At 40.1% G+C, this 26,008-nt stretch overlaps 1 protein-coding gene across 2 annotated transcripts; it reads left to right on the top strand.

The window, feature by feature from the left end:
• The first annotated feature begins 879 nt into the window (after nt 1-879).
• On the top strand, nt 880-24,912 carry SLC7A2 (solute carrier family 7 member 2). Of its 2 annotated transcripts, none has more exons than XM_077772539.1 (11): nt 880-1,255; nt 1,906-2,061; nt 5,286-5,451; nt 6,932-7,065; nt 8,627-8,849; nt 11,150-11,286; nt 13,697-13,799; nt 15,450-15,655; nt 16,623-16,789; nt 17,542-17,650; nt 19,394-24,912. In XM_077772539.1, the coding sequence occupies exons 1-11, from the start codon at nt 880-882 to the stop codon at nt 19,585-19,587; spliced, it is 1,971 nt and encodes a 656-aa protein (XP_077628665.1). In that variant the 3' UTR covers nt 19,588-24,912. The 2 variants fall into 2 exon arrangements, with proteins under 2 accessions (XP_077628665.1, XP_077628657.1); XM_077772531.1 differs by lacking the exon at nt 11,150-11,286 and adding an exon at nt 10,748-10,887.
• Nucleotides 24,913-26,008: the final 1,096 nt, after the last annotated feature.

Genomic DNA, 26,008 nt, shown 5'->3' with positions numbered 1-26,008 from the left:
AAGTGTGTTTTGGGGGGAATTCTAAAAGGTTCAAATGGCTTCGCATTAAGAGACTACACTGAACACAGAGCTCACATGTATGTGATAAAGTTGTGACATACATAATGATGGCGCATTTTACCAGCTTTCAGACAGTAGCTAGACTGCAGGCCCCATAAAGCTGGAGACCATGAATACACACCAACCCATTCTAGATATGCTTCTCTTTTTTTAAGTGTATTTACTTATTTTAAGAGAAAAAGTATGTGCATTTACACAGGGCATGGAGAAGAGGAAAGAATCCCAAGAGGGTTAACGCAGACCTCAACAAGGGACTCGAACTCACACACAGTGGGATCATGACCTGAGCCAAGATCAAGAGTCAGATGCTTAACCAACCTAGCCACCCAGGCGCTCTGTGTCTTAGTACAATCCCTAGCATTCAATAAGGCATAAAAAATATGAGTTGAATGAGTGATTGAAGAAAAGAAAGATGAGGTAATTCATCTCCTTGCTTGTAGTGAGGACAAATGAGCAATGTCCTGGACGGGATTTCTATCAGCATCTCTTTAAAAATTGTAGCAGCACAAATGAACAAAAATGGCACATCTTTATAAAACCACCCAGAACTCCTATTCCTTTGTTCCCCAGATCAGCCATTTGTTGCAGTCTCTTAGAAAAGGCCATGTATTAGTGAACTCTAAGAAATTCACAGCTTTGGCTTTTTCAGCCTTCTTTTTCTGATTGCTCTAAGGCTGTGTTCCTAGTAATGAGTCAAAAAGAAACAAAAACAAAATGGTGCCGGAATCGTGTTGAGACTGGGCCAATAGTTGGAGCGATGGTGATTCCAGAGCCGCTTTTAACCTCCTTTCTTCTCTTCCTCAGGCTACTTTCTTCAGAATGATTCCCTGCGGAGCAGTGCTGTCATTTGCTCGATGTCTGATCCGGAGAAAAATCGTCACTCTGGACAGTCTAGAAGATTCCAAATTATGCCGCTGTTTGTCCACCATGGACCTCATCGCCCTGGGGGTTGGCAGCACTCTTGGGGCTGGGGTTTACGTCCTGGCTGGGGAAGTGGCCAAGGCAGATTCCGGCCCCAGTATCGTGGTGTCCTTCCTCATTGCTGCCCTGGCTTCCGTGATGGCCGGCCTTTGCTATGCTGAATTTGGGGCCCGAGTTCCCAAGACCGGGTCTGCATATTTATACACCTACGTCACCGTTGGAGAGCTGTGGGCGTTCATCACCGGCTGGAATCTCATTTTATCTTATGTGATAGGTACATTTCAAAAAAAAATCAATCCAGTTTTGTGGGATGGGGGAAATAGCACTGTGGTGGAGGCGTTGGGGTATCTTTGTAGGTCTTCATTAGTTAGTGACTATGTGATGGTGAGTGAATTACTTGACTCCTGTGTGTCCCATTTACCTCACCTCTCAAGTGTCTCCTAATTGCAAAATTCAGTGATTCTGCTTCATCTCTGAGTATGCTGCTTAGTGGGTTCCATGGGGTGCCTGGGTGGCTCACTTGGTTGAGTGCCTGACTCTTGATTTCAGCTCAGGTCATGATCCCAAGGTCACAGGATGGAGCCCTGAGTCCAGCTCCCTGCTGAGTATGGAGCCTGCTTGGGATTCTTGCTCTCTCTCCCTCTCCCTCTGCCCCTCTCTCCTGCTCCTGCTCTCTCTCTAAAATAAAATAAATAACGATAATTCTTTAATGCAAATAAAGTTAATTGATTCCACAGTTATAGACTTGAGCATTTGGTTACCAATGTATAATTACAAACTTATCAAGGTCCTTTTATATGTGATTACATTTTTTGATTCTGTCTGAACAAACCCATGTTCATCCTAGAATAGAGTAGCGAATGATGTTATGTTAGTCTTCTCCCAGTGACCTCGTATTCTCTGTATGTTCTGTGTCTTGGGAAGGTACATCAAGCGTCGCAAGAGCATGGAGTGGCACCTTCGATGAACTTCTTAGCAAACAGATTGGTCAGTTTTTCAGGACATACTTCAAAATGAATTACACTGGCCTTGCAGAATATCCTGACTTTTTTGCTGTGTGCCTTATATTACTTCTGGCAGGTAAGAAGGCCAATCACCTCCTCCCTGAGATGAGCCAGACTTCCTTACCCCAGAAAAATAAGTTACCACTGGATTGGGGGGCTGAGTTCCCAAGATGAGGCAGCATATTTATTTGTTTAGGTTACCACTGGGCATCCGCAGGCCTCATCACTGGCTAGAATCACATTTTTTCTTATGTGATAGACGTGTTTTAAAAATAAATCTAAATTGTGTGGAATAAGAGAAATAGAGCTTCTAGGTAAATGGTACTCGGAATGCACTAAAGAACAGGATAAGGCACATCATTATAATTGCAATTGGAGGTTTGCAGGGATGAAGTTTCAGTAAGGAAGAATGTACACTTTTTGGCATTATTTTATCTTGTTAGCTACAATAAGGATATGGGCAAGCACATGGTATCTAGAAGAACCTCTATTTATGCCTTCATCTATGTAGGTATCTAGCTGAAAAGGAAGTATAATCAAGCCTCCTGTCATTTTTTAATGTAGATATTATGTGGACAGACATACTTGGGGCTAGAATTTTCCCATTTTTATCAGTCATGTAGCACAGTGGTTTAGAAAGGCACAGGAGTTAGAATCAGAACAACCAGATTTTCAGTCCTACTTTGCCACTCACTGTCTTTGGACCATTGAAGGACATAACAAAAAGAAAATCTTTCTGTGACTCAGTTTGTTCATCCATAAAATGGGGATATCAGTGTCTGTCTTATACAGACTTCCTGCCTGGTACATAGTAAGCACTTAGATGGCAGACAGTTTTATTTTATAGGCATACTTAATGTCTGCTGCCACCTTATATTTGTTTTGATTATTTGAACGTTTTCTATTTTGATCGCCATCCTCACTTGCCCTCCTGCTTAGACCAATCAAGGATTTTACTAAGAATAAAGTCTATTTTCTCAGTTCCTACCTGATGTACCCTGGATAATCTGCCCCTTATTTTCCTGTCCAACCTTGTCTCCAGCTACTCTCTCCCATGGTTACAAAGGCGTGACAGATACATCTTTCTATAATGAACGTCTTACTTATTAAATTATATAATTTAAAAAATAGCTTTATCTTTAAAAAAGTTAGTCATTTATTAAATATTTTGTGTAGGGATTGGGACATGAACAGATTTTATAGCTCTGAAATATTTGACATCTTACCTGTAATGTCAAGAAAAATTGCAACAATTGTTTTCAACAGGTCATAGATTTCATTTGTTTTGGTTTGTAAACAGCCTAGCTAACATTAAATTAGTTACATCATATTTTATTTAGGGATGGGTTTCAATGATCTTAACATATTCAGCTTTAATCTCTAAGCGATGAGAAGCATGTAGCTGTGACACAGAATCATGAAAGTCCATGGCACATCTCAGACACTGGCCTGCATCATTGTCCTGTGTCATTGACCAGTATGTTTTTACTTATATGTAGCCTAAGCTCGCCTGATAACTTTGTCCTTAGAATATCTGAAGCTCAAAATCTCTGATTATAAATTTCGATTTCTATTGTAATACCAAATGTCTTGTCATCTGAAGTTCTTGCTTTATTTAAGATGCAGGGAAGTGTATGCAGTGTTTAGAGGAGATAGTCATGGGTCTTTAATCTATTGGCAGGCGGTAGGGATCTCAGAATAGAGCATGCACATGGGGTATTGGGAAACTCTCATAAAACATGACAGTGGCTTTTATTTTTTTCCAAGTGGATAGGGGTGCAGTGAATAGAGTGTATTTCTGAAGTGTGTAGTTGTATAGAGGTTTCTAGTGTGACGGAGCCAGCAATGATACTGTTCATGCATTTCCCTTTTTTTCATTATAATCACACCGTCCTAAAATTCTGGGAATTATATAGGTAGAAGGATGAAATCCAGGCTCTCTCTTCTTTACTTGAGTAATTTTGCTTATTCGATCCTGGGTGGTATGGATTTGTGGAAGAAGTAAGTAGTTATGTGACATAATCCCTTTGTCACAATCCTCTCCCTAGGGGGGACAAGTAAACTTTCTTTGGTTCATAATTCATATCTTACATTAGATGGATTAAAGATAAAAATATGATAAATATAGACATGATAGAAGGAAACAAAGATAAACTTTTGGGGCTCATTTTGGGGAGAATCTTTCTAAAGGTAGAAAAACTAAAGAGAAAATATTTATGTTTTAGAGCTTTCATATACGTATATATAATCAGCACTAAGAATAAAAGTAACTGATAAACTAGGAAAAACATATGCAATACATGACAGGCAGAGAGCTCCTTGCATTATTATATAAATAAATCTTACAAATTGATATAAATAGAATAACCTAGTGGAAAAAATGGGCAGCTCCAATTGGACCAAACTTTCTGGAGAATATTTCTGATAATGTGAACTGAAAGCCTAGTGTGAAAGGGCATACCCTTGATGTGGTATTACCTTACATAACATTATTGTAAAGGAATAACTAGAAAGTGTAAAAAGATAATTATAAAGGGTGATGACGTGATGTCAGTACTATTTATAGTTGTAAGAAACTAAGAGTTACCTGTCAGTCTATAAATAAATAAGGGATTATAGTGTCTTTGTACTGTGGAAGAGTATGTGGCTGTTAAAAATCAGGTTCTCTGTCAACATGAAAACATATTTGTGTGCATGCATATGTGCTCACGCCGAAAATTCTGGGGAAGAGATTACACTTGATCTTTATTTCCTTCATACTTTTTCTGTATCTTCAAATTACTTGAATAGGAAAATGATTGCTTTTACAATCAGAATATAAAATAAAGCTATTAAAATGAGAATCGATTTTTTAAATATCCTTTTGGTATGGCAGTTGAAGAATTATTTTGTTGTATGTATTCTGTAAATAAGCAGGTGGGTGATTTGATTGAACTTTTATTTTCAAAATTTTGCAGTCACTAACCTTGAGATGGCTTTTTCAGAAGAGCATTTCATTAAAATTCAGTTACTTGACTCTGTGTATCCATTGGTAATAATAGCCAAAGTTACTGGATCTATTGAGTTCCTGAAGTGTGGCAGCCCTGACTATGAGCACAGTCTGTTCTGACACCAAGTTGATTGTTTGTAGGAAACATCATTACACAGTTAGATGAGGCCAAACTGTCAATACAAGGGATAAATCTAAGTTAAATATATGAATCCTGGTGAAATAATATCCTAAACCCTGTAACTGCCTCCAAATGCCATTGCGTTTACTAAACTTGGGTAAAAATTAAAACACCCTTTCTTTGTCCATAGGTCTTTTATCTTTCGGAGTGAAAGAATCCGCTTGGGTGAATAAAATCTTCACAGCTGTTAATATCCTGGTCCTTCTCTTTGTTATGGTTGCTGGGTTTGTGAAAGGAAATGTGGCAAACTGGAAGATTAGTGAAGAGTTTCTCAAAAATATATCAGCAAGTGCCAGGTATAATATTTGGGTTTTTCCCCTTCTTGAGTGATTACTTCCCCCCCGCCCCCGCCCTCAATTGCTGCTTTTATCTTATGTTACATTTTCCTTTGCGAACAGTGGTTCTCAAGTTTTGTGCTTAGGAGAGATTTCTGAGGGTCTGTTCTATTCCAAGACTCTTCCTCCCAGCCTCCCCGCACACATAAATGCTTAAGTGTGCTCACTCTCAAGCAGCTCTGTGAGGCCCAGCAGGAGCTGGCTCTCAGCGTCCAGCTCTGCAGGGGGTGTAGGAGAAGAGCAGATGAGACCCTAAGCAGTGGAAGGATGCTCCTTCCCCACACAGGATTGCCCCCTTTCACAAACCGTGGCTGTCCTTAGGCTGGCGTCCCTTCGTGCTTCCTTCCGTTGGGAACACTGTTTGGTTTTGTTGCATTCTTACAGCCTGGTAGTATCTTTTAGGCTTCGATTTTTGGAAAATGTTATTGGTTGCAAAAACAGAATCGTGCATGCATTTTACTTTTAACCTGACAGGCTCAAAAAATTAAATAAGTAGGAGGACACTTGTGGGGATGAGCACTGGGTGTTATGTGGAAACTAATTTGACAATAAACTATTTGTAAAAATAAATAAATAAATAAATAATAATTATATACAAAAGGTTTCATCCTAAGATTTATGTTAATATTCCTATGTGTAAATAAAATAAGGTTACAGAAAGATCTATTACATGAAGTGAGGTATAACTACATGTTTTTCATTATGAATGTGTATAGTCATTCTTTTGAGGTAAAAAATTAGTATCCTCTGGTTTTATACAATTTTTCAAAAATGTTTATTCATTTTTGAGACAAAAAGTGTGACCAGGGGAGGAGCAGAAAGAGAGGGAGACAGAGAATCCCAAGCTGTCAGTAAAGAGCCTGACGCAGAGCTCGAACTCACAACTTGTGAGATCATGACCTGAGCTTAAACCAAGTGTCAGATGCTTAACCAATGGGGTCATCTAGGTGCCTCTGGTTTTATACAAGTTGTAACATATAGTAACATTTTCTACTTCAATATTACTAATACAGAGTAGAGAATTTGGTTTCACCTTTTCGAATGCCTCATTAGTAAAATATATAAATGTGCACTCTGCCCAGCTGTCCAGGAGAAGAGGAAGCTTCATGTCGTTATTTCAGAGCATGGCCCACATATAGTATCTCTGCTCTCACCATCCTGCCTGACTGTGAGTTCAAGCCACAGTGGATCTGGGCTTTGTTCTTATGCTATGGATCAGCTTCCAGTTGAGTGTCAGCAACCCAGGAGGGTGCCATTGTTGGGAACCCACTCCATTCTCTAGGACAGGGTGAGAAAATTAGGATTTACTGATAATTTTGGATACGTAAGCTTCAAAGAGCTGGTGAACACAGTAGCTTTCCAAGGTTGGAGTTGGAGACAAATCACTAGAAGAAAGTTTTCTATGAAAATATCTTTCCATTGTGCTTGTCTTCCTCCTTAGAGATCTGCCTTCTGAAAATGGAACAAGTATCTATGGGACTGGGGGCTTTATGCCTTATGGCTTTGCGGGGACTTTGGCCGGAGCCGCCACCTGCTTCTATGCCTTCGTGGGATTTGACTGCATTGCAACAACTGGTAAGGGCAGAATCTTGGTTCTCTGTGGAAGGAAAGGTGTTCCTCGTTCTGCACAAGTACCCACGGGTGGCAGCAGAGGGTCAAGGAAAGAGTGAGATTTAGGGTAATCAGGGCTGGTTCTGGACCCAGCTGTTAAACCTACTGTATGTGATAAAAAGAAACTTAGTGCAACTCCCTGAGCCTTCCACATTGGTAAAATTGGGAGAGCCAGTACCTACCCCTCTTGTTATGAAGGTCACTTAAGATATAATGCACATGATATATGTCCTTCTCTGCCTGACTTATTTCGCTCAGCATAACACCCTCAAGGTCCATTCATGTTGCTACACATGGCCAGATTTCATTGTTTCTCATTGCCATGGAGTATTCCATGGTATAGATAAACCACATCTTCTTGATCCATTCGTCCGTTGATGGACACTTAGGCTTTTTCCATGTTTTAGCTATTGTGGAGAGTGCTGCTATGAACTGAGTGTTATGTGGAAACTAATTTGACAATACACTATTAAAAAAAAAAAGATATAATGCACATGAAAAATACTTTGCAAGCTGTCAAAGTATTTTATAAATGTTAGTCATAATTGCTGTCCTTAACCTTCAGTCTGGAAGTAACCTTCAGTACTATCACAATAAGTAACAAATGATGATCATGCTCTTAAGTTGTCTCTTTTTTAGTAGGATAAAATATAGTCTGGTAATTCTTTTCTTTTTATCTTCTGCAACAGAGTAATCGTGCCAGAATCACTCTCTGAGCGCTGCTTCTGGGTTCAGATAACTGTACGGCCTTGTAATTGACCATTTGGGGGCGCTGCAAATGCCGACTCTTATTAGAAAGATTCAGAGTACTGGGGCGCCTGGGTGGCTTAGTCGGTTAAGCGTCCGACTTTCGCTTAGGTCATGATCTCGCGGTTCGTGGGTTCGGGCCCCGCGTCGGGCTCTGTGCTGACTGCCAGCTCAGAGCCTGGAGCCTGTTTCAGAGTCCGTGTCTCCCTCTCTCTGTGACCCTCCCCTGCTCACGCTGTCTCTCTATCTCCTAGAAATGAATAAAAACATTAAAAAAAAAAATTAAAAAAAAAAAAAGAAGGAATCAGAGTACTATTTATGTTGTTTTTGAAACTGGAACTTAATATAAATTGATACACTGGGTAGAAAAAGTGTACCTTCATGTTTATGGAAGCCTTCCTGTGGAAGGGCCCACAGAATGCCATGACAGTCATTTAATTTCTGTGGATGAATCATTTTCCAAATGGATTAAGACTGCTATTCTATCCCAAAATATTTAATACGCTGGTATGTCATGGTTTTTTTTTTTTCTCTCTAGAGATGGGAAACTGACCAACATGATTTCTTGCTTTCTCTTCTTGCCTCTGGGAATCGGGATTTTGTGTAATAGCAAAATACCCTCAAGAAGAAAGAGCATTTCATGTAGAATAGATGGAGCAAGCTAAGAAAACAGAAGGGACAAAAGCAGAGGGAAATTACTATGAAGGAGAAAAGGAATCCATGTTTCATCGGTTAATGTTTTAGTAAATATGCAAATGTTTTATTTATGTCTCCTTAGGTGAAGAAGTCCGGAATCCTCAGAAGGCGATTCCTATTGGAATTGTGACTTCTTTGCTTGTTTGCTTTATGGCCTATTTTGGAGTCTCTGCAGCTTTGACACTTATGATGCCATACTACCTCCTCGATGAGAAGAGCCCTCTTCCGGTAGCATTTGAATATGTCGGATGGGGGCCTGCCAAATACATTGTTGCCGCGGGCTCCCTCTGTGCTCTGTCAACAAGGTACAGTGCCTGGTCTAGGGGCTGTGGGCGGGGCTGTGGGCGGGGCTGCAGAGTAGTCAGTGTTTACAGAACTGCTGTGATAAGTTTAAAAAATAATCCTAGTATAAGGTATACCTTATACAACTACATATTCTCTGATTAGTTTGACCAGGATTTCTGTATTTCCGTATAAAAGTCTTAAGTGATAAACTGTTTTTCACCCATCAGGTAAAAAGTGAGTTTTTCAAGATAATGGTGGTCGGAGCTTCGGTAGAAATGTATACGGCATTGATGTACATGTAAACATACACACACATGTATGTCACATGTCTTCCTATATGTATGTATTATAAAATTTTAGGATCCTTATACCAGCATGTTCCCTGCTGGCTTTGGTATTATTTGTAGTACTACATACCACCGAGACCTTATGTGGAGACTTGACATTTTCTGTTGCCTTTTAAAATAATAGCAAGTCTACGTGACTGGGAACTATATGCTGTGACATTGTCTAATGTAATGTGTTTTTTGCTGTGAAACACTGAGACTCTTTCTGTTGGTACTGATCGGAGTGAACTTGGTCTAGAAATAGAAATTAACTGTTTTGAAATTAATGGTGGAAGTTCATACAAGGTCTTTGTGGAAAGAAAAGGGTAATGGAATCTCAAGTGCTCAGATTTTCAGGAGCTACTTGTTTTTGGACTTGAGAATCCATGTCTCCGGTTCTCTGAGCTACTCACATTGCAAATTAACATGCAATTATAAGATATTTCGTTCTAGTTTATATCATGGGTTACTGAAGAACATTCTTACAAAGAGAAATTTAATCTCTTTGCCTGATTACTAATTTTTTAAGTGAAAATAATTTGTTAAACGTCTGAATTGGAAAGAAAAAGTCTTTTCGTATAATTCATCAGCCTAGCTTTTCATCTCTATCAGAAAAATCCTGTTTATTTTCTATTCAAGATAATATTTAGTAGCAATTAGAAATTGCCCCCATTGGTTTCTCAGCCATCCGCTAGTGTTGACGTTTATTCTAAATAGTTTGAAAAATCTGAATTATGAAGGCATCATGCCATCATGATCTTAGAAGATAGACGGATTTATACGTGGCCAAGTTCAAGTCAGCTTTATCAAAAGATAAAGAAAAATGAGTTTTTAAAACAAAATATTTTACATATTTTCTTTCAAATGGTTATTTTTTTTTATAACTAAGTCATGTATGGATTGGTGCAGCCAGTAAACACAAAGAAATTTGAAACATCTAAAGCAAAGAGCGTTTTCTTAAAACTTTGCTGTTCCTGACTTTTAATCGTGGCTACTTCTGTGTACTAAATTTACAGTAAGTTGGGTTGTTGTTTTTTTCTTTTTTACCCTCTCTCTCTTACCCTATCTTATGATGCTGGGTATTATTACTAATTTGATCAAATATCAGGCTATATGAGGAAAACTAATGGTGAAATAAATATAAGAAGTACATAATTATTGAATAAATGAAGTGATGATATTATGAATTCAAATTACTTAACCTCTTCTTTAATTTCATATCAGTTTAGAAATTTTGTTTTCTGAATTACTACCACTAAAAATGTCTTAATGCTATGATTGGTTTTGGTTTTCTTAAATCTTAATTATTTAGTTTTAATTCAGTAATAATCATGGGCATGCACAAATTACTTGCACTCTTGTTCTTAGCGTGATAAGTGTGCTGGGCAAATACCTACAACAGAATAATAAGTAGCACAATGGTAAATATTGGCAAATGTTTTTAAATGCCCAATCATAACCCATTTAAAAATAACAAGACGTCATAATCATGGCTGTGATGCTGACTTTTATCCACGTACTTAATTTCAGTTCTCAGACATAATCTTGCATGAATGTGTTTGCCATACTGCATGTGTTTGCTTTTTATTCAGTCTTCTTGGATCCATTTTCCCAATGCCACGTGTAATCTATGCTATGGCGGAAGATGGCTTGCTTTTCAAATGTCTAGCTCAAATCAATTCCAGAACGAAGACACCAGTAATTGCTACTTTATCATCGGGTGCGGTGGCAGGTGAGAGAGAGTTGACTTTTGTTAAGAAAAGGGGGATCTTTTCTTCATCAAGGATTCTGAGGAGAAATGCAGTTAGGTGGTTTTCTGTTTTATGTTAAGGTCGATAACTTTTTTGTGAATGTTTCCTTTTTTGATTTTTTTGGGGGGGGGAGGTGGGTGCATAGGTTCTGCATTTTAGTGTGTCCAGTCTTTACCTGTGTATGCCTGGCTAGAATCATACTTGTAATAACTCATGTGAGGATTATGAATTTTTCTGTTCTAGTCTTCTGGGCTCTATGTTTCCTTTACCCCGAATTCTATTTGCCATGGCCCGAGACGGTTTACTGTTTAGATTTCTTGGCAGAGTGAGTAAGAGGCAGTCACCGGTTGCTGCCACGTTGACGGCAGGGGTCATTTCTGGTAAGCTTTACAAACATAGGATTCTTCAGCATTGGCCTTGAACGTTTTATGCGCATGCATGGACGTGTAAAGAGGGTCTGCTTGCTGTGCATGTAAGTTAAGAAAAAAAAATCACTGATAAATTAGGTTATGAGCATTGGGATCTGAAAATTGTGGTGGTGGTGGTCTACTGAAATTCATTCTTAACTGACCCTTGGGGATTGTTTATTGTTTTATAATTTTAACTTTTTTGGGTGCCTAACAAATGTGCAAAGGGTTATAATGGGTCTTCACTGCATTTTTACTCATTTTTAATTAAGTATAAGAAATGTCAGGGTAATTTATACGTGGCTATGATAATAACTGTCCTCAGGGTGGGAGATATCTGCACTGCCTGGACCCCCACCGGGTCTCTAAGACTTACTAACAACTGTTTCTTCTTAAACCCCATTTGGACTCTGTTTCTGCTTTCAACTGTTTTGGTGTTTAACTCATGTTAAAAAAAACTCGCAGATGCCTACCTTTGGGGATGTCATAATATCTGTGTAAAATGCCATTGGCTAGATTCTTACTCCATGCAGGAATTTTCAGGAAGGTTCTACAGACCGAGAGAATGGCCTTAAATTAAAGGTCCTGTTAGGAAACAAGGGAGAGGCTTCATCAATCTTTATAAACCTATTTTGGTAGTAGAAATTCAAACCAGATCTGGTAACTTGGTTGAGACTCTGAATTTGAGGGAAATTACAGAACGCTAATGCTCAAATTATGCATGAAATGGTATTTTTTGAGAATAGGAAAGTGTTTGCTTAAACAACTTCACATTGTAAATGTTTTCTAATCTGGCACTTTATTAGACATACATTGGAAGGTCAAGTCACTTATTTTCTTAATGCTTAGATTTCTGCCCCCATGAAATGAAGGTTGCACTACATGATATAAAAGCCCATTTTATTACCAAACAGTTTATTGTGCTAGTGAAAAGAAATTACAAATCTTGAGAAAGGATCATACATTTTATTTATTGCATTAGAATGTTTATTTTTTCCCAGTGAAATCTTGCCCTGTAATACTTTATTTTGTATTCAGTGTTTTACAAAATATATCCTTCTTTCTTCAGGAAGAATTTAATTTGGCAGCATAATATACTGACATTAATAACTAAAAGAAGATAATTATAGCAGAAGGCCTTTTTTTAATATTCTGAAATACTATATTTTTGTTAGTCTACTCCCACACCTTACTGTGCTTGTTTTTAGCTTAGATCAGAGAGCTTATCTGGATAATTAATCATTTTCTTCTGCCTCAACTACTTATTTTACTATTTGTGATTCTTATAAAACATACTGAAATTGTCATAATCTAATGTATAAGTATACTAGCAATGGAAGGTTTTCAGAGTAAGGCATGAGGCGCATTTAAAGAAGTGATGTAGTATGTAGAAGGAATGTGGGGAAACAGGTAGAAATAGAGTTTACATGGAATTTTATTGCCACCTTGCTAAGTTAGTCTATCTATAAAATAAGGATCATTGTTTTATCAGGTCAAAGCATGTGAAATTGCTGGTTTGAAGGTCAAAAACAGTCAAATTCTAGCCACTGCATATAGTTAAGCCTATATAATTTCCCCTGTCTCATAGGATTATTGGATTAAAGATAAATTGAGATCATAAAGATATAAAGCTTGCTAACAGACATCTGGTAACACCATGGGAATAGAATCTGGTGTTTCTACTTAACAATGATAGAGACAGCTATGTAGTCAAGTCAAGGTAATATTATCAGTATTTGATGTTTCAATGGAGAAAAAAAATTGCCAAGTACAAGTTAACTGTTCAGCTAGAAAGTATATTTTGCCTCGTAACGTTACTGCAATTTGGGCGTAGGACATAGATTCATCTCTCAAATTTAGTCCATCTTCTCTGAGTGAGGAGTCTTAACCAGCATGGAATTTCACCTATACTGGAAACATAATTTAATTGGAAATTACTTTATTTCATTTATGTATAATTCAAAATGCAGATGGAAATTCACATGATTATGGAACATCATAATGAAAGCTCCTCTATTTGAATTTTTACTGGTTATTTCAAAAGAGCTAGTCCCTATTTCTGAGCAATGTTTTTCCTTTGAAACATCAAAGGAGAGTGTTCTGTCATATGATATTTTCACTCTTTGTCAGGCCAATATTTTTCAAGTAATCAAAGTAGATGTGTTTTATACTTGATAGATAGCTGTGGGGTTTTGAAGTTTCACTAGCAGTGTATATGATCTAAAGAACATCTCTTTAAGAGAAATATAGTTTCTATAGTTTGTTTGATTTATCGTTGGTACTGAGACCATAAAATGCCTGTTGTCCCTGACATGAAAATTATCAACTATATGGAGTTATATCCTAGGCCATTTTCTTCACCATTCTGCTCTTTCCCCAACAGCTGTGATGGCCTTTCTTTTTGACCTGAAGGCACTGGTGGACATGATGTCCATTGGCACTCTCCTGGCCTACTCTCTGGTGGCTGCGTGCGTTCTCATCCTCAGGTGAGTGTCCTCGTTGGTGCACATGGAGCCCAGGGAATACAGAAAATTAGGATTCTCCATCCTTGCTTTTGAGGAGCTAGTGGTCTCACAGAGGTGAGAGGTCATGGACAGAAAAACATCAATATAAAGTATAATAAACACACTTAGTCCTTAGCAAAGAATTAATGTTTATTTTTGAAAGAGATAGAGAGTACAAGCTGCAGTGGGCAGAGAGAGAGGGAGACAGAATCCAAAGCAAGGCTCCAGGCTCTGAGCTGTCAGCACAGAGCCCAGGATGGGGCTCGAACCTAGGAACCACGAGATCATGACCTGAGCCAAAGTCAGACGCTTAAGTGACCGATCCACCAAGCACCCCAGTCCTTACTTAACAAAGAATTAAGTACAGCTGATAATTAGCAGTAAGTTGGCCTAATCTGTATGAATGCCAAGTTCTTAAAATGTATAAAAACACTTAAAAATATTCTCTTTTGTCCCAGTAGTTAATCTGTTAAGATTTTATAAAGATTTTAATCAAAGAGGACACACAGATATATACAGATATCTATAGGGATATCTCTATAGATGTATAAAGGATGTTTAAGAAAAAGGTAATTTGCAATAGTGAAAAAAATTGAACGGACCTCCATATGAATAGCAGAATGGTTAAACAAATGAGGGTGCTCTTTTCCTTCTATAGCAAATAATATGATTCTTAATTATATGAAGAGATGTATCTGATTCAGCAAAGCTGTGTTAACATCTGAATTTATTTAAATAATACCACAGATTTACAAGAAGAAATCATTTTTATGATTTCGTTTTAATTCATATTTTATGATCTCTTTAATGCATATCATATATATGCATTTAGGCTGGGCTGAAATTGCCTCAAAATACTGGCAGTGAGTAACACTGGGTACTATGGTTACCCAGGAGTACTATGGGTGGTTTTGACTTTCTTCTTTATATTTTGTCTATTTTGTTCCTCAGTGAGCATATTTCTTCTTTAGATTGAGGACAAATGTTACTCTTAGATTTAAGGAAAGGCTGCTCAGAGGGAAGGAGACCACACTGAGGAGACTGGGGCAGATCCCGGGAGGTGAAGTAGGCTGATAGGCTGGAAAGGAAGAGGATACACTGATAAAGGGACTTGGCATACACGGGGTTGGGAGGGGGCGGAATGGGGGACGGAGCTCATCTGGGTTACTCTGGAGGACTGGGAGAGGAAGGGTGAGGGAGCGGAGGCCAGAGAGGCAGATTGCCAGCGGCAGTTGAATGCCAACCCGAAGCCTGGATGTTATTCTGTAGCTGATGCTTAACCAGAGTTTCTGTGCTGTGTCCTTGAACTGCGTTCTCTTTGGACTCAGATGTTTTCAGGATAATCATCCTCTAGTCACAGTCGCCTCACTTGCAAAACGTAACTCTCTTCCACATCTGTGTGTCACTCTGTAATTAAATGGCTGTCAGAGGAAATTCAGAGTTGCTGCAGATGTTTTATTGAACAGGTTTGTGGCCTGGCTCAGCATGCTCTGGGCTGGAGTCATGATAAGCGTCAGTTTACTGCACAGGCTGGGACCCTGCAAGGGGTCTCACTTAGAGTTTACGGTGTTCGTTTCATTTGGGCCAAGTGTCTGTTTGAGAATGAAGACACAGACGTTTATTTGGGGATAGGTACCAGCCCGGCTTATCGTACGAGCAGCCCAAATGCTCTCCTGAGAAAGAGGCTCTGGGATCGTGTGTCGGTGCCGCCTCGAAAAGCGAGTCCCAGGTCACCATGCTGCAGGGACAGGGCTTCAGCCTGCGGATCCTCGTCAGCCCCTCGGCCCTGCCTACACAGCAGTCATCTTCTCTCGTGAGCTTTCTGGTGGGATTCCTCGGTAAGTCCTCCGACCAGCACGGTGTCCAGGTCCCCAGGGCTGTGTCGGTGGAGCAGGTCTGATGTGAAAGGGGACCGAAGGCCTTACCTTGCCTTAGAATACGTTTGCCACTGCCCTGAGCCCTGAAATTGCCGCCCAGCGGGTCAGTGGTAGTTGAGAGCATGTATTAGTGGGATACATTTATCTTGTCATTGAAGAAGAAAAGTGTGAGTGGCCGCTGTGCAAAACTGGCACATCTCAGTGGCTGTCCGGGTGCTCCCGGGAACACCTGCTGGTAATAAACTGGGATGCAACGGAGAACATCTTGTTTGCTCATCCACAGTTATGTAATCGGTGGTATTTTCAGCCACATTTACCGAGCACTGGCAACATGCCAGGGGTGCTCCTGGGCACTGGGCATCGCAAGAGGGGCTCCTGCTCTTGGTGAGCTTTACAGAACAGGGTTATTGGTCACAAGCTAAGGAGGTACAGGCTTCTCCAGAGCACAGAGGAGGGACGTGATGGTCAGAGAAGGGTGGGTGGGTGGTGACATCACCTTTGGAAGTAGGGGGAAAAGACACAATCATGTATTATTTGTTTGCGTTAATAATCACTGTTTACCCCCGTGGACAATGGGCAGACCTGGCCTTTCCCATTGGAGAACAGGGAACTCTCCAGCCCTGACAGTCTCCCGTCAACCCATGTGGTACAGTCAGAGTGTAGCAAAGGAGGACCCAGAGGGCGCATGGGCAGGAGGAACAAGATGGTGGTGCCAGGAAGGGAGGAGGAGACCTTCAGGAGGAAGCGAGCAGAGGTGCTTAAGTGCGTGGAATCAGCCATTCCTTCCCTTGATGGAAATGAAGACTTAGTATTTGGCAAAAAAGAGACAGAAGAACTTGATATCGTACCAAAATAGACTGCTTGAAGTGAGGGAGTCTGAGTGACATGCAGGCGCTGACTCTGTTCTCTGTATGCATCACCTTTACAGCCTTTCTGGTTCTGGGTCTGAGCGCCCTGACCACGTACGGAGTGCATGCCATTGCCCGGCTGGAGGTGTGGAGTGTCGCTCTGCTTGTGCTGTTCCTCGTTCTCTGCCTCGTCGTCGTGCTCACCATTTGGAGGCAGCCCCAGAATCAGCAAAAAGTAGCCTTCATGGTACGAATCATGAACATTAGAGGTCCTAAATATTATGCACATTCTCTCTTGTGTGTTAGTTTTATAAGTTAAAAAAAAATCACTTCTGATGAAGTTAACCATGAACAAGAGCGTCATGATTCTTTGAGATGTTCTTTTTGTCGTAAGTATTCTCCCTGCGTGGCTTTTCAAAACCTTGAATATGCTCCCATCACGTTATTATGTACAATAGTAAACAGATTTGTTGTCAAGTAATCCATGGTATCAAGGAATAAGGAGATTTTCTTTTAGAGATTGAGTACTCTCTTGGGAAGATCATTCCCACTCCAAGCCCTTCTGCTATAATTCTGCTGTTAGATTTGAAATAAGAGCAGGTTTGGGCTTGAAGAGGGCTTCCTGGAAAGATTCCCCTGAGATGCCAAGTATCTCCAGACTTCCGGAGGCATGTCCTGTTGCTATCTGAACTAAGCCAGTAAACCCTAAACTAAACCAAACCCTGAAACCCATTGCATCTTGGTGATGACGCAGATGTTAGCAGGCTGGGTAAATTCCCCGATGCTCTGGGCTGCGCGTAAATAGTGTAAAATGGGCCACTCCTTTAGTATGCTCTCCAGGAACGATTTTCCTTCAGGTTGTTCTTTTTGTCAGAATATAAGCTTAGTGACACAGTGTGACAGTACATACGTCAAGTTAGTTGTCACCGTGTCGACACTGTTTGGGGGGGTGTGCTTTCCACTTACGAGTATAGTTAAGAAGATATGTTTCCCCCTTAGGTGCCATTCTTACCATTTTTGCCAGCCTTCAGCATCCTGGTGAACATTTACTTGATGGTTCAGTTGAGCGCAGACACATGGATCCGATTTAGCATCTGGATGGCACTTGGTAGGTCTTTTAATGTTTTAGCTTTCTGAACATCGGCTCTGTCTTTCCAGCTTCATGCTCTTTGAGAGATGCTCTTTTGAGAAATGCATCCTCTCCCCCTTCCTGGAAATAAAGGGTTTCTTTCAGTTTCTTCCTTTCCCAAATTTTAGATCATCAGAGTACTTAATTCTCCAAATGTTTTCAGATACCTTTTTTTTTTTTTAAATCACATTGTCCCATTAGTCCTGTGTAAGCCTGTAAATTCTGCTGTCTCTCATCAATGGTTGAGGAAAAAAAGGAAGCCCCAGAAAGCCAAAGGATCAAATTTGTAAATGGCAGTGTAAGACTTTGGTTACAAAGTTTGTTCTTGTCAGTGTATCAGCGGACTTCTGAAGATATTTTGGGGTTTTTTTTGTTTTGTTTGTTTTAATTTTTTTAAATGTTTATTTTTGAGAGAGAGCATGAGTGAGGAAGGGCAGAGAGAGAAGGACACAGAACTCAAAGCAGGCTCCAGGCTCCATGCTGTCAGCACAGAGGCCAACACGGGGCTTGAACCCATAAGCTGTGAGATCATGACCTGAGCCAAAGTCAGATGCTTAACCAACTGAATCACCCAGGTGCCCCTGAAGACATTTTGAATGAGCTAATAGCAAGAAATTTCTTTTCTGCTCACATGAGTGAGCTTATTTATATCTATAGTACACTGTTTTTCAGTATGATTCCTTTCCTATGTGAAAAATTGAGTTATAAACTAAGAGTTTACATTTGTTGTAACCAAAGCCCTGAGCACTTGTCTTAAAAATGTGAGGAGAGGGGCACCTGGGTGGCTCAGTTGGTTGATCATCCCACTCCAGCTGAGGCCATGATCTCACAGTTTGTGAGTTCGAGCCCCACATCAGGCTGGGTGCAGTCAGCACAGAGCCCTCTTCGGATCCTCTGTCTCCCCCTCTCTCTGCCCCTCCCCTGCTCCCGCTGTCTCTATCAAACATAAATATTTTTAAAGAAAATGTGTGGACAAATGTCTGTAAGGTGAAGCAGTGAGAAATGAGAGCTAAATCTGCATTGTTTGGGTCCCCCATGCAGTTGAAGAGTGTGCTTTTTGACAGTCTGCCCATTGGCTTAGCAAGAATGAACCTAACTCACTCTTGCGTATGTAATTGTTTACTTTGGCTAGAAATTAACTTCATTTCAATTTCAAGCCACCAACCCACTTGAATTGATGGGAGGTCTGACGCCCGTCAGTTTTGCTCATCTCCCCACACCCACACTAGAGTTTTGCCGTACTTTGGGGCCCTCACACTGTGCCAGGGATCTGGGGTGCTGGTGCGTCAGCGCACAGTATATAACGTGTCGACACGTGTCCCCTTTGTTTACATAGGGTGTGCTTTCCAAGATATTTCACTGTGTCTCTGACCCCTCACCACCTGTGTTTGGGATGTCATTTTGAGATTTCACACCCCCCCATATCCTTTTGTTTATAGTGTAGTATTGAGTTTCGAGAAAATAAATGTATTTTTTGACATAAATGTCTAAGAACACTTATTGAGAGAAATATACATTCTATAAAGATTGGGTATTAAAAATGGAGAAACACATTGTGCTGGGAAAGCACCCATCAGGGACCTTCTGCAGGGAAATTCTCTTGCATTCTGTCCTAAAATAGCCCAGAAAGAGAAGGCAGAATATTAAATTCTATATTAAATTTTCCATATTGAAACATTTTCTGACATGCTTAAAACACTAATTTTTTCCCCCCTCAAAAAGGTTTCCTGATCTACTTCGCTTATGGTATTAGACACAGCCTGGAGGGTAATCCGCGGGGTGAAGATGAAGAAGGGACTTGCTCAGACCACATTCATGCAGCGACGGAAGAAAAATCTGCCATTCCAGCCAACGACCATCACCAAAGAAACCTGAGTTTGCCTTTCATATTCCACGAAAAGACGAGCGAATGCTGACGCTTGCAGGTGCTGAGCCGGTCCACAGTCTTAAGGTACCTGTCCCCAAAGCAGTAAACCGGGACAGGGTGTCAGCATCGGGCCTGGCTGCCGTGGGCTCGCTGCAAGCAGAGTTCACCCTAACTTATACTTACCTGGACAGCACCTCCTCAGGTGGTGAATTATGTACCTGGGGAGACCTCCCAAGCTCTCCCCTCAGCGGTGAATACCCCCCAAATAGCAGGAGTGCGTGTGCGCACGCACATGTGTGTGCGTGCGTGTGTGTGTGTGTGTGTGTGTGTTGGGGTCCATGACTGTTGAAAGTTGGTTGTGTGTTACTACTACTGCATTATGTTTTTCCAGTGTTGTCATTAATTGGTGGCTTATAGCACATACTGAAATGGAGGCAACCACTGAATAGAAAAGTGTTTTGTATGTGCCTGGTGGGTTTGGGGACATACCTGTTGCTTTTCTCTAATAGGTGTCATTAACGTCAATTAGAACATGCTAAAAATGCAGTTACCCGTCTTGGTGTCTGTCATGGATCCGGAGCAAAAGAAGGAGATAAGAAATGAGCCTTTTCTATAACTTACAATTGCCAGCAGTGGGTTTAGTACAGATTTTTCGTCTACAAAGTATGGCAGTTTGCCCAAATTTCAGCCACCACGAGGGTTTGTATCTGCCATATACCACACAGGGCAAGAGTGGTGTTCCATGTCACCTGATGGGGCCCCTTTCAACTGCTGTCTTTTTTAAGACGTGCTCCTTACCTATGAAGACCTCACCCACTGTGAGTGCTGTATGCCCCTCAGTCCAGTCAGGGGCTCGAGAGCAGTATGTGTCATCTGCGTGCGGCCCTTTATGCCGGAAAGTGAAGCTGGTCCCCGCAGCTGGAAGGCTTGCGTAAGTGGCAGTGACAAGGGTATATCTGAAAATCAGAGTCAGACATAAGCTTGGAAAAGTTGACACTAAACATCCTTGTCTTTAAAGTCACTTAAAATAAGCCAGTAGAATCTTCTAGATCACACAGTCGGTGGAACGATTCACACTTTTTCCCATTACTTAATAACTAATCACAGTACTTTTTTTAAATAATCTCCTCAGGTACAGATTTCACTCCTTTGTTTCTATTATTTTGTCTTGTCCTAGATATGAGGGGCTACAGTAGCAAATCATGTCTTTATTACATGCCAAAGAGGAGAACTGAAGGGATACGAGAAGAAAAAATTCCCCTCTTCTGAGTTTAAAGTACCTACTCAGATATTAAATTGCATTTGACCCAGTTTGAAGGGTTTGGATCTAATTTGCCTTTGATGTTTCTTTTGGAAACATTCAGGAATGTTTCTCTTCTCCCAATCCCATAAATTGTTTGGCACTTTTTATCTCATTTATTTTAAATTGCCCACACTAAATCTATTAATAAGAACTCTAGTATTCTATAATAACCCAACAGTGATTGGGGAATAAAATATTTTGGTTAAATACATGATTATTTAAAACCTCCAGCTGAAAAAATGTAACCTAATTGAATTAAAGCTTTATAAACAGTAACCTTTATATAAGTAAATGATTTGTTTTTACATGTTAGATTCTCTAATTACTATATTTTACTTCATAGAGTTTTCTATTAGTGGACTATTTATCTGCATTGTGCTTTGCTTCTCACGAGTTGTTTTTCTTACAAATAATTATGTGGTTTACTAGGTGAGGCTAGAGGCTATAAACTATATATATATGTATGGGTTACATTCCCCAGATAAATGTTATCAAGCACACTAGCTGACCAGCTTAATCGAAAGGCAAGGAAAACATTTGTTTTCTGACAGCACTTCCAAGAGATGAGTTATTTCATTGATGCCATTAAAAAGCAAGTTGTGATTGTTTTGTCAAACCAAGAGTTTCTTGTTATTAAATGTCAGGTAAACAGGTAGAAAGCCTGCGTTTCTGGCTGCTAGTCTTGTAGCATCCCTGACCTAGAACTCAGTACTGACATTCCACAGTTTTCAAGGTGCACATGGTAAAGTCTGAAGCCCAGAATTCTCTTTCAAGCAGGTTTTCCCAGAGAGGAAGGGTTGGATACGCAAGTGCTAAAATCTTTTTGTAAGGACTTAAGGTATGATCACAAGTCCTTGCTGTTAGAGTAGTACACTGAGAACCCCCTCTTATTCTAGAGTCAATCTAGAATAGGCCCTTAACACAGGGAACATAAGGAATTTCATACATAAATGTTTAGGTCTTTTACTGTAACAAAATCAAGAAATTTATTTAGAATGTGATAGGCAGCTAAAACTATTATGCCTACTGTGTTCAATTAGGAGCAGAATTTAGTTAAAAATTATTTTTCCACATTAAAACACTTTGCAAACACAAATATCTATGAAAAGATGCTTTGTCGGTGACTGCTTTTTTTCTGTGAAGACTCAAATATGTGTTCATATCCTGTATGAGTGTGTGTGTATATATATGTATATGTCTGTGTATTTCAAATAGTGTATAAGTCGGTTGGGTTTATGATGGGCTTTGGAAACAATACCATTATATGGATTTAAAGAAAAACCCAATTGATGTGGAGAAAAAGTAATGTTTTATATCGATAGATATGCTTATACAAATTTTTAGGTTTTAAACTATTTTGCAATATACAGCAATTTTATATGTATGATATTTTCTATAGATTCTTTAAGAAAGATATATTTATAATGTAATATGGAATCACTAAACTCTAGTACATTGTAACAGGTGCTTTATAATCTGAAATGGAGTAGGGGATAGGAGGTGTTAGAGTATTTCTGTTTACTTGTTTCTGCGGCACCTTTTCGGACATCTCTTCTTGCTGTGTGTTTCTTAGTAAAAGCCTTTACTCCGGACTCTTTTACCACCACCACCACCCCTCCCCACCCATTCCTGCATTTGAATTCCTAACTTTAGGAAGAAAATACTGCTTTTACTTTCTTAGGATTACCAAAATGTTTTGTATAGATTTGACTGGTAATCAGTCACACTTATATAAACTCCTCTCTAGGAATGAAAAAAAAAAAAAAACATACCACACATTCTCTTAATCATGACTGAGTGAAAACAGTTTAAATTACTTTTCTTTCCTGCACTAACTAGGAAATATGCTGTCTTAACGTTTTCAGTGAGAAACTTATAATAGTACCATTATTTTATGCTCTTGAAAAAAGGGAAAAAGATGACTTATGAGTAACCATATAAAGGTAGTGCCTACCCTCTATTTAAAAAGGTAGCTATACAAATTCAAGTTTAAAACCAACTTATGAGAAAACTTGTATTAGAACTTTTGATAAGTACTGAGATACAGATTATTGCTCACCCACATTTTCCCCAGAGATAAACATCAAGAAAACTTCCTGGGGCACCTGGGTGGCTCCATCGGTTCAGCATCTGACTTCAGCTCAGGTCATGATCTCACGGTTTGTGGGTTTGAGCCCCGCATCGGGCTCTGTGCTGACAGCTCAGAGCCTAGAGACTGTTTCAGATTCTGTGTCTCCCTCTCTCTCTGACTCTCCCCTGCTCATGCTGTCTCTCTCTGTCAGAAGTAAATAAAACATTTTAAAAAGTAGTAATAATAAAAGAAAACTTCCTAAGACCAAAAACATCATTTGTGGCACCTTAAAGGTATAATTTCTCATACCGTAGAGGAAAAACGAACCTTGGTATATGTTAAACTTCACTGTGACCATCCATAGTGAATGGAAAATATATGTTTCAGAATTATTTTCCTTTAAAATACAAAAGCATTTCTTTTAATTTTATGAATAAAGGATATTTTAACCTTTTTTTTTTTTAATTAGCCAACGTATGTGCTGAGTCCTGGTAGTTGTTAAGCATATTTTGAATCAGAGTCTATATTCACTGAGTTATTTTCTAAGCGAACGTGAATGCTTAGCAGGGAGAGTAAGGCAAGCTATTGCCCCGCAGTACTGATAATGCCACAGGAGCAGATTAGTCTTCTTTCTTTGTAAATCAGCCATATTCTGAGATTACAAACCACACGATAACGCTGTGCCAAGATCCCAGCTCTCCCTGGTGACATTACTACCTGATTTTCTCCTGCCGTGCTTCAAGCCGCTGCCAGTCAACACGCAAACTACAGTTCGCACAGCATTTTAAAGGATTGGGTTTAGAGCGTACATCGTGGAGTATTAAAATTCACATGATTAGCGTGAATTTGGGGGCAGGGGGAAAGGGGATTAACTTTTTTTTTCTTGCTAGTGCCAGAATAGTGCCTTCTCTGTACATTTCCTACTTAACATTCTCCGACGTGTCCTAAAATATCAAGGGAGAAAGTACCAAAGTTCACGTAGTAAATGATGCCAGCACAGGTCCTTGTTCAGTCATGTAGATTTGCAAATAAGGTTGCTTAACTTTGTGGTGTAGCTGAGGGGTTTTTTTTCCTCTTTGTGTAATTATATTTAAACATTTTTAAATGGATTTCTGGTTTCTGGATTTTGAGAGGCCTGCTCTGTTTTTGTGGTTGTTGGTTTTTGTAACCTTCATTATTGTTTGTACGTACACAGTTTAGTCTTAGTGATTTCAAATGTGTCTTGTGCTGGCTCAGCCCACGTGGCAGCCCTGTTGGCGGTGGGTAATATCCTCAGCCTTTCTTCGCCCTGGCTAAAGCCACCGCCATAATCTGGCCCGAAAGACCCTTCAGCGATCACTGGTGTCCCATGGGGATCATGATGGGAGCCTGGGCTGGTTCTAGGGTCAGGCGGTCTGCCCAGCGTAAGCATCTAGAACCTTGTTGGGTGGGGTCCTGGGGTGATCGGGGGGGATACAAAGTGAAAGACGTCACACGGACGTAAGGAGTGTGGGGTCCGACTGTCCCACGGACACATCGAGGTAAATGTTAAGGACTCCGGAAGCTCTGTGACTCACGGAAAGCACGGCTGCTTCCTGGAACTGGTCCCACAGGGTCAGGGCCACTACAGGCCCCGCAGGGGCCACTGGAGCCTTGAGGTGGGAAGTGCCAGGGCCCAGGCTCAGCGGGCGTCGCCAGCAGGGCCGTTCACTGGCCAGGCCTGGTTAAGGGGCCTTTCCTCTTTAGTGTCCACTACAGCTGCCCCCCCCAACCCCCCCATTTTACTGCTCTATCTTGTTGCCGTTGTACCTGACCGAAACTATTGATAGGGCCCAAACCCTACAGAAATTCTGTGTCTGTAAAACACCAACAGATACATTGCGTTTGTCCGAATGTAAAGATTTTCTGTTTAGTAGGTAATTTCAAATTTAAATGTTTTAAATGATAATCAGAGTTCCTTTTTACTCATAATGTTGGATTATGTTTTAGAAGTGTAATAAATAAAGACTGTTGCTGCTTTACCACTGTAAAATATGCTTTCTAATGTGACCGTGTACTTTTTAAATAAATTGTAATATGAACTTATGATAATATAATATGCATATGTATTACACATACCAAGAGCATACACGTCACACACTTACCTAATGTAAACTCTTTGGGGGGCTGGAGGGAACCTTTAAAACTCAGAAATATGGTGCAGCCTGAATGGAAATGATTTTATTGTCAAGAATATTCACCTGGTCCTGGAAGATAAGAGACATGTTTTCACATATCCTCAATCCTCATGGCACATTCCAAAAAACGGCTCTTGCTCCTGAAGTATTCCATCCCAGGACCCAACAGCTGAGAGCCTCCCACTTGGACTGCCAGTCTATTCATCATTGCCTTTATCTGCAAGGAACTCCCCTCTCCGTGTTCTTAGCAAACCATAGCCTTTAATAATTGGCGATCAGTTATGTACAACCAAATTTTTTTACAGTAAAGAAATCTTACCAACTTTGACCCTCTGGGAGGCAGGATTCAAAGAGCTTTCTGACATGGCTCAAAGTTCTTTAAAATTGCAAATCTCTTGAATTGGTTCATTAATTTTGAAATGTCTTTGTGTATGTACTTAATTCCCATTGATTTTACTAAATTGGAGGGAACACCACGTTGAAATAAGAAAATGGCAGAATCAATTTAGCCAGCGTTGAAAACGAAGCCGAAACATCAAAGTATTTGCCAAGTAGAAGCCTCAAACCCAATTTATCCAAGTGTTGGCTGTTAGGATTGTTACTAGGTATTGCTGACCCACATCTGCCCTGGTACCATGTGGTCACAGGAAGGCAGTAATCCCCCAGGAACTGTGGGCTGTGGGTCCAGCCAAGAACCCTTGGTGATCAGAACACCATCTCCTTAGTGTTCTTTAAAAAAGGCCATGGATAGGCTTCCTTTTCAGGCAAAGGGCTCAAAGCCCACGGATTGCCAAGACATTGTACTGAGAAGTCCCTGTGTGGAAAAAGTGATTCATTTCATCCCATAAAATATCTCCAAAAAAACCCTCAATGACAGACAAAAAAAACCTATTATCACATTACCTCAGCTTGTTTAGAGTAGGTCAAAAAAGAGACGAAA

Source organism: Crocuta crocuta, unplaced genomic scaffold (genome assembly GCF_008692635.1).
Source record: "Crocuta crocuta isolate KB4526 unplaced genomic scaffold, BGI_CrCroc_1.0 scaffold140, whole genome shotgun sequence".
Lineage (NCBI taxonomy): Eukaryota > Metazoa > Chordata > Mammalia > Carnivora > Hyaenidae > Crocuta > Crocuta crocuta.
The sequence above is the reverse complement of the archived record's forward strand: the minus strand, read 5'-3'. Positions and strand labels throughout refer to the sequence as shown.